General features: G+C 41.0%; 1 protein-coding gene across 1 annotated transcript in view; it reads right to left on the bottom strand.

Annotated features, from left to right (window-relative positions):
- Positions 1 to 3,674: 3,674 nt before the first annotated feature.
- Positions 3,675 to 8,558, bottom strand: part of LOC103604231 (tumor necrosis factor receptor superfamily member 21) — a 69,793-nt gene continuing 64,909 nt past the window's right edge. Inside the window, exons 5-6 of the mRNA XM_008588798.1 lie at positions 5,898 to 6,126; positions 3,675 to 4,559 (exon numbers count right to left, since the gene is read on the bottom strand). Coding sequence (XP_008587020.1) covers positions 4,330 to 4,559; positions 5,898 to 6,126 — 459 coding nt within the window. The 3' untranslated portion in view covers positions 3,675 to 4,329. The remainder of the gene's footprint in view (positions 4,560 to 5,897; positions 6,127 to 8,558) is intronic.

Here is an 8,558-nt window from a genome sequence, read left to right as displayed (position 1 = left end):
TATTGGATTTCTGTTTCCCTGCTAATTCCAGTGTGTAACCAGGATTGAGAAGCACTAGGATTGCCTGTTTCTGGAGATCTCTTCGGATTATCAGAGTTGGCTTACTTCTCTCATGTGGAACTGGCGCAATCTCTCCAATTAGCACTGCTCTTTCAATGAAACTGAGGCATCTTCTCTGGCTACCCAGTGTGATCTGAAGAGCAATAGCACCCACATCACCCAGGAGCTAATGCAACCTCTCAACCCAGTCACCCAGAACAATTGAAACAATCTGCATTTTATAAGATCTCCAGGTGTTTCATTTGCATATTACAGTTTGCACAGCAAATTAGCCTCAAATTATGCATTTCTAAGACCTTTCCAGGTGTGGTGGATACTGCTGGTCCTCAGTTCACAGTGGCAAAGATCTGAACTCTTTTTTCTTAGTGTGGCCCCCAAAATTGTGTGGGAAGCTCATTGAAACCTCCTAAATTGGACTCTATGAGAACCTGCCTTTTTAAGACTGCTCATTCCCAGGTGATTCTTATTTACATGAAAGTTTGAGAACTACTGACACATTTCCAACTTTTTCCCAGAGTAGGAATCATTCTCTCCTTTGAAAAGCAGCCCAATTTAATTGCATTTAGGCTAACCAGGCTAGAGGAAACTGTATTACTCTCTAAAGAAAAATACATTGTCTCTTCTTAGCTCTTCAAATAACAGAAGCTAGTCTTTCTCCTGCCTGATTGATGTTCATTGTCAGGCTTAGATTTCCTAACAGTTGCTCCTGATTCTGTTTCCTACTCTCTTGTCGCCCCCCAACTCCCCACCCCAAAACTGGAAACCTTGCAGTTCATCCATACTCTTCAAAGTAAGGCAGCCCAAACCAAAGAAAAGCTGCAAAGTGAGCAACACAGTATACAAATGATACTATCATTGGGTCTGATCAGAACTTTGTATTTTTTAATAGTGCAGCTGGAGTTTTCATTATTTTTTAGAAAAACTATGTGTCATGTTAGTTCAATATCAAGCTTCTGTTTAACCACAACTCCTATGTTTCTTTCCCATAGGTCATCAACAGATGTCACCCCATCTGTACATGTTCACAAGTATTTATTGAACTTGCCTGTAGGCCTTTACTTACAACCCCCCAAAATTTCATCACTGTGATCTCTGCCCACTGTTTCAGCCAAAAAAGTGATACAGGAGGTGCTCAGTTTCCATGGGCTTGGGTTTCAGGACATGACTCTAGGTTTCCAGCCACTTCCTGAGGTCTCAGGCCCCCTCCTCTGGGCTGTTCCCTGGAGGAAAGTTACTGTTGCCAGTTAGACCTATTCTCAGCACCAAAAAGGGGAAAATGAGACTACAAGGGGCTGGCTTATGCAAATCCAGTGGATGGGCATGCTCAGAAGAGAGTACAGAATATTCTTGAATATGCCTGGTACATGTGATAGGATCTGACCAATGAACATGCTCCAGGAAGGGGCTGACTAAGCATTTGCAAGATTAAATGTTACATAACTGGGAACTACCACCTTAATTGAATATTCTTTAGATAGAGAAACTATAAAAGCTGAACCCCAGCAGGAGGGACTGTTGCTGGCTTTCCTGGAGGGACTTTTGCTGGCTGAGGTGTGTATACTTTACTTTGTATCAAACTTACTCTCAGCAAGCTGCTGCTCATTCTCTTGAGCCAGCCTGCACTTTGTACTGAACTTTATGCTTTTCTTGCTTTTGTGTTAGACTTGATGTCTGTACTGAAATTCTTTTTGTGTTAAACTTGGTGTGGGCCCTGCTCCGTCTCTGGAGCTATGCTACACTCTCTCATGGAAACTGTATTTCTTATCTGTTATATTAAACTTGTTCTCACTGTCTACTGTGACTCTTCCTTTGAATTCTTTCTTGTGGAGGAGTCAAGACCTGGTAAGAGGACTGGGTGGGTTGAGGCTGACTATTGGCACCCCCAGACCCCTACCTCCAACATCAAAAGGATTTCTGGTTGCTGATCCTGAATAGAGCAAATGGTCTTGGATTCAGTCAGAAGCCCCAGATTCAAGTTTGATATCTACAACTTTGCTATAGGGCCTTAATCAAGTTCCCTAGCCTTTATAAGTCTATTTTTTTAAATTTGTAAAATGGGCACAATAATAGTACCTATCTTATAGGATAGTTGTGTGGATTTAATAAGATAATATAAAAAGCACTTTGTAAAGTAAAAGCTGTGTGTGAGTTATTAATAAACACACCCCCAAGTTACAGATAATTACAAACTTAACCATGACACTGATTCATTCTTTCATTATGTTTTCCACCCCCACATAAAATAAGTGGCAGTCCTGAAATCATTTGGGAAAGAAGTCTGTCTCCTCCACTATCATCCATCTAGTTTGCTTTCTTTGGTGATGGAATTCCAGTCTTTTATGGACAAAAGGAGCAGAAACCTGGTGTGAGAACAAAATACCAGGATGGTCCTCTAGAAGCCAACAACATGGAAGTGAATGAAACTAGAAAACCTTTTAATGTCGCTGACCTGAGTGTCAAAATGTCCAGACGAGGCATCACTTTCAGTTTCTCACTAAAAGAGAAACTTAAATTATGCATTTAAGGTCACTGGGATTCTGAAGACCTAGGGCTCCAAGCTAAGGGGGACACACAATGAATGACATGATATGATGTATGATATGCTATATCCTGCCAACAAAAGACCCCACCCCGCCTCACTGACAAGAAAGCCCACTGAAGTTCAGGGGCAATGAGGTTTCATACAGAAGCCTGTGAGCTTGGATAGACCCTCCCATGAGTGGTAAATTTGGTAGATGTAAATGAAGAAGAACATAGCTGAAGCCCTACTCATTCCGTGCACCTCTCCACTCTACCTCTCTACCTCCAAATCCTCCTTTCTTAAAATTAGGGACAGTCTCAAAAATGTGAGCCTCAAGTTTAAATCCCAAAGACTAGGAAATGCTTTGTTATTTTCACTAGAATCCTTCTCTATGAACCTCAAGGTATCTTTACAGATACAAACATGATTTACAGATTAGAGAGGCTGAGGTTTTTAGAATAAAGTACACATACTTTTCTAAGGGAATAATCAAAGGGTTATAACTTGAGCACATGTACAAGGCAAGAAAGTTAAGATTAAATACACTCAAACAACTCAAGTAACAAACACCTAGTATTTATTAATAAATTAGTACACTTGAAGGCATTTTTCTGATATGGGTCCATTACCCACAAGCCCTGCCCACACAAAGGGAGTCCACACCACCTTTGCATTAGAGTCTGGCAACTGAGCATTAGAGGGTATGTTTATAAATGGGAGTATAGTTGCAAATATTATCAGACAAGAGTTCTTACACCTGCAGCCATTGTTAATTAAAGTGATTGAACGGCAAAGGAAACCCACCAAGACCAAGGTCTTGCAGGCAGCCTGGACCTATTGACTACGTGTGTATAAAAAACAGGACACCTTTTAAAGCAAAGCTGGGCAGATTCTCTATGGAAAAGGTGCCACTGGCACTCAATTTCTACTTTCCAAAGTGCAGCAATGTGTTCTAGAACAACTCAATCCCTAAAAGATGAAGTTCAAGTTCTTTGGTGGCCTGGTGGTCAGGCCACTTAAATAGCAAGTCCTGATGGCTTGAGGATTTTATTTCTCCAGCCCAGAGAATATTAGCATAAGAAGAGCACAAGTAATTCAGCATTCTACACGGTGTCCAGGTGAAAACCATACAATCAGCAACAGTGTGGTCAAGTTTCAGCCATGAATATGAATTGTACAAGAAGACATATTAAAAAGATAACTGAAAGTCTAATTTCATTACAGTAACTCAGTGGAGTCTTAAATTTCCTTAATCTTTAAGAAAATCTGTAAAGGACAAACAATAATAAAAATAGTAACAATAATCTTTTTTTAAAAAGTAGGTGTGGATGTTGAGAGACATGAAGACTGTTTATAGGATTCACAGGATTCCATTACACTTTTAAGAAGTTAAGAGCCTCACAATCAGTGTGTAGGAAAAGTCACACTGCACTTACGGTAAGTTAAATGACTTTAAAGTGCACAGAACAATTTTGAAAATACATAAGAAGGCAAAACGGAGAAACTATGGAACTTAAGAAACTTTAGTGGTGCATATTTTGATACAGTTACACTTGGAGAGGCTTATAAACTAACTTACCAGAAGGGTTAAAAGAAAAAAAAAGAAAAAGAAAGAACTCAAACACTGGCCATATACTCTGTTAAACACACACACACCCCAAAAAACAAAAATCAGAAACAAAACAAAAAGCCACCCTGCCACTAAATTGAGTAATTGAGTAACTTTCAGAATGCAATACCCCTATGTTCTACAACAGGTCAGGAAGATGGCTATAAACAGAGTCCAGGAGGGTCTGGCTGGCTTCCTGGCTCTTGACGCCAATAATCTCAAATAGCCGGTCCAGTTTGTCCTCAGCCTGGGGAATCTCTTCAATAACTCGCAGCTCCTCAGGATTCAGAATGTGGAGCATGTCATCAAAGATAGGCTGCAAGTCACAGGGGTCCAGGCGTACCTGCCGCAACACTGTGTCCTTCTTTTCTGCAGGGAGGAAACGGAAGGGAAGGGGACAGCTGTAAAAGGACTATATTGGTGCATGGGGGTGGTGCGGGAGGGGTTCTAGAGAGTGACATCTACCCTCTTCCCAGCCTGTTCGCCACCTCCTGCCAAAGTGAGTGAGTGACCTTCTGGCACATGTTCAACAAGAGAGTTTTTACTTGCACTGCACATAAGAGCAACCCAGATTTGCCAAATAGGGATCAGACAAGAACCTGCTTGAATGGGTCACTGATGGGTCATTAATGTAATATTTGCCTAGACTTATATGACTTCTAAATTTTTCTAAAGTTCAGAAGAAGAATGTTAAAATACTTGAAGACTCTAAACAAACAAGCAAAATACTACTTTCCTCATCTGTAACGTGTACCTACTAAACAAAGATATATATCAGTCCAACCCTTTTCCAAATAATCAAACCGTCCAAGCCAATGTAGTCTGCTTATCTGACCTTCTGATATATTGCAATATTTTAAAACTAAACTGCTGGGAGAGTAAGACCTCATAAATATGAAAATACTGTTTCTTGGGTCATATGTTACATTGGGATAAGGAACTGTAACTTTTATTACTATTATAAAATGCTTTCTCCAAAATATAATATGTAATGTGAAATATAAGTTAAAATATAAGTCCTTTATATAAAATTATAAAATAGATTAACAAATATTTGAAGTATATAAAATATAAATGTGTAAAATATAACATTTTATAGATATATAAGATGTAACATAAAATATAACCCTTTCGCTAAAATATACTAGAATTACACAAACGAGGAAATTTCTAACAAAAATCTGTCATCAATATAATGTGCATACTAAGTCCCTACTCTGCTATTAAAAATTAAAAGTGGCAAATTATTTACCAAAAGTATCAATTCATAATGTTTAAAACATTGTTAGTGTTAATCTAGCTTAACAGAATGAATTTCAGGATCAATTCAAGTCACTAAAACATGTACTTCTGACTCTCAAGATAGGTTATACTTTAAATCCTCAGATTCAGCAAGCCTGGTAAATAATTTTCAAAAAACCTGCCAGACTACATTTTATCAGACTTTCCCGGGAACACACATATTTGATAGCAGCATGCAGATAGAAGGTGACCTATACTACTTGGCCAGGAAATTGGAGCTGTAAGATTTTTTAGGTGTGTCCTCACTGGCCAATGATGTTTCTCTCTCAGGCCAGCCTCATCTTGGAGTTTAGGACAGGTCTTACCAGGCAGGTCATTCAAATGGCTCAACTACAACTGGATGTGGAACTAGCAAGGGAGAAATCCCAGGGGCTCTTTTGGGACACCCATCTGTGGATGTCTTACCTTTGGTAATAAAGGAGCCGGTCCTGCTCAGCGCAGAGGAGCCGCTGGATGTTGAGTCACAGCGAAGAAGGGGTTCGGACTCGTCCACAAAGAAGCCCTTGTTCTTATCCAGGGGGGAAGGCTCCACCGTCAGGAGAGTGGAACTCTCAAGTTTCGTGTTGGGGCTGGGGATGGGGCTTGGGCTAAGTGGGCTGGGGCTCATTGGGAGAGCCAGTTTGTCAGTTTCCAGCTGTAAGAGGGGAAAAATTATTTTTTCTTATATACTGCACTTTAAATATTATATAGAAAAATAAAGGGCCGGCCCGTGGCTCACTCGGTAGAGTGCGGTGCTGATAACACCAAGGCCACGGGTTCGGATCCCATATAGGGATGGCCGGTTTGCTCACTGGCTGAGCATGGTGCTGACAACACCAAGCCAAGGGTTGAGATCCCCTTACCGGTCATCTTTAAAAAAAAAAGAAAAAAAAGCCAATAAAATTAAAACTCTTCCTCAGATGCTATTTTTTGTTCCATTTAGTATGTTACGCATAAATTCTATTTCAATTGTTCATAACTTATACCATTGCCAGTACACACACACACACACACACACACACACACACACACACACACACACACTTTTAAACCCTTCAAAAATATACGTGAGGATGGGGGCAGGCTGGTTAGCTCAGTTGGTTATAGTGCAGTGTTATAACATCAAGGCCAAGGGTTCGGATACCAGCCAGCTGACCTCCCAAAAAACATACATGGGGAGACGTATGAGTATTAAAAATGAGGAAGCACATATACCAAGCTGTTACCTCACAGGAGTGGAATTAGACATGGGTGTGAGGAGAAGGATCCCCCTCTTAAAATATAATTGTGTAGAGCTGGAAGGCATCTGAAATATAATCTACTACATTCCCTTCTGTTACGGGCTGAACTGTGTCCCTGCAAAATTCATGTTGAAGCCCTCACCCTCAGTACCTCAGAATGTGATGAAATTTGGAAATCGGACCTTTAAATAAGGTAAAATGAGATTAGGGTTCCAATATGACAGGTGTCCTTAATAAAAAGAGCAGCTCAGGACACAGACACGCACAGGGGGAAGACAATGTGGAGACACAGTGAGAAAGCAGCCATCTAGAAGCCAAGGAGAGACGCCTCAGAAGACACCAATGCTGATGACAGCCTCATCTCAGACTTCTAGGTGCCAGAACTGTAAGAAAATAAATTTCTGTTGTTAAAGCCACCCAGTCTGTGGTACTTTGCTATGGCAGGCCTAGCAGACTGATGCGCCCTCCCTTCACAGGTAAGAAAACTGAGGCCTGTGAAGTTAAGTGACTTTCTTAATAAAGGGCCAACAGGGAAGAGGCAGAACTAAATCCAGACCCAGGTTACCTGGCTTTCACTGCAAATTAGCTCAGGAAAAACTGCTAAAAAAAAAGCAGAAGAACACCAGAAGTAAAAGCGGCTGGGAGGAGATAATAAGGACCGCCCGGCAGCAGCCAGTGTTATCAGCTCTAAGGATGTAACAGAGACGGTGAGGATGGCATTCTGGAGTGGCGTCAGGGGGACAATAACAAGCAAGCAAACCAGATGGTTTCAGATGGAGCTCATGAGCTTCACCACTCTGGCAGGTGTGTGAAGAGTCAAAGTAGGAAGACCGGTTCGGACGCTCATACAGTGGTCATGTGAGGGATGATCATGGCTTGTACCAGGGATGTGCAGTAGCGATGGAGGAAAGTGATAGGTGATATGACCCCATTTTACAGGTGAAATGACTGAGGCCCAGAAAGGGCACTTAGGGCACTACTTGGAGAAAGTCAGTGCTCAACTCAGGTCTGCCTGACATCGTTACTTTGGCCCTTTCATTTGAGAAAATACCTTAGAATTCTGGCAGGCACTTGTGGCATCTCCTAGTCTCCTAACTTTCACTTTTTATTGGCTCTTCTGGCGTATATGAAAATGTGGGAGCCAGGTGGCCAGACAACACAGGGCAGGGTTCAGAGAATGATGAGCACCTTCCACTCTTTAGAACTCTCAACACTCACTCACATACTTCAAGTGAAACATTTTCAGGATCTTCAACCGAGACCTTGATTCATTTCAAAGTATTACATTGAATAGTTATATAAGGCACAAAGCAAACACAACTGCTGCTTCTACAACTTTTAAGGCCTGAGAAATTCTTGCAACTGATTGCAGATTGTGAAAAACACTGATTACTGCACATGTCTAATCTAATGTTCCAGCAGCATTTTTCCTCTGAACCACCACCCACACCCTGCTTCTGCTTCCAGTGCAAGTTCCAGAGTTGGATAACATGCATTGCCTGTGGTGCCCTTCTGATCTGCAGATAAATTTTATGTATATGCTTTTAAAATTTTAATTCAATAGGCCCTGGTAAGTGGCCCTCCTCCCTGAAAATGCACATGGCCATTCATGCCAACATGCTTTTTTATTCACTCAGTTAGACAAAGAGCACTTGTCTACATTCTGGTTCTCAGGGACATTACATTGGAAGACATGGTCAGTCAATATAGTACACTGTTCTTGCTTAAAAAAGAAATTCCCACCCACAAATCACATGACAACAGACTAAGAAGTCCACCCACCTATTTCCTGAACTCATTTCAAAACTTTAAATATTTAATTTCCCCCCAATTTTGCCAAAAGGTT

Source organism: Galeopterus variegatus, unplaced genomic scaffold, assembly GCF_000696425.1.
Source record: "Galeopterus variegatus unplaced genomic scaffold, G_variegatus-3.0.2 Scaffold5039, whole genome shotgun sequence".
Classification (NCBI taxonomy): domain Eukaryota; kingdom Metazoa; phylum Chordata; class Mammalia; order Dermoptera; family Cynocephalidae; genus Galeopterus; species Galeopterus variegatus.
This window is presented reverse-complemented; position numbering and strand designations above follow the sequence as displayed.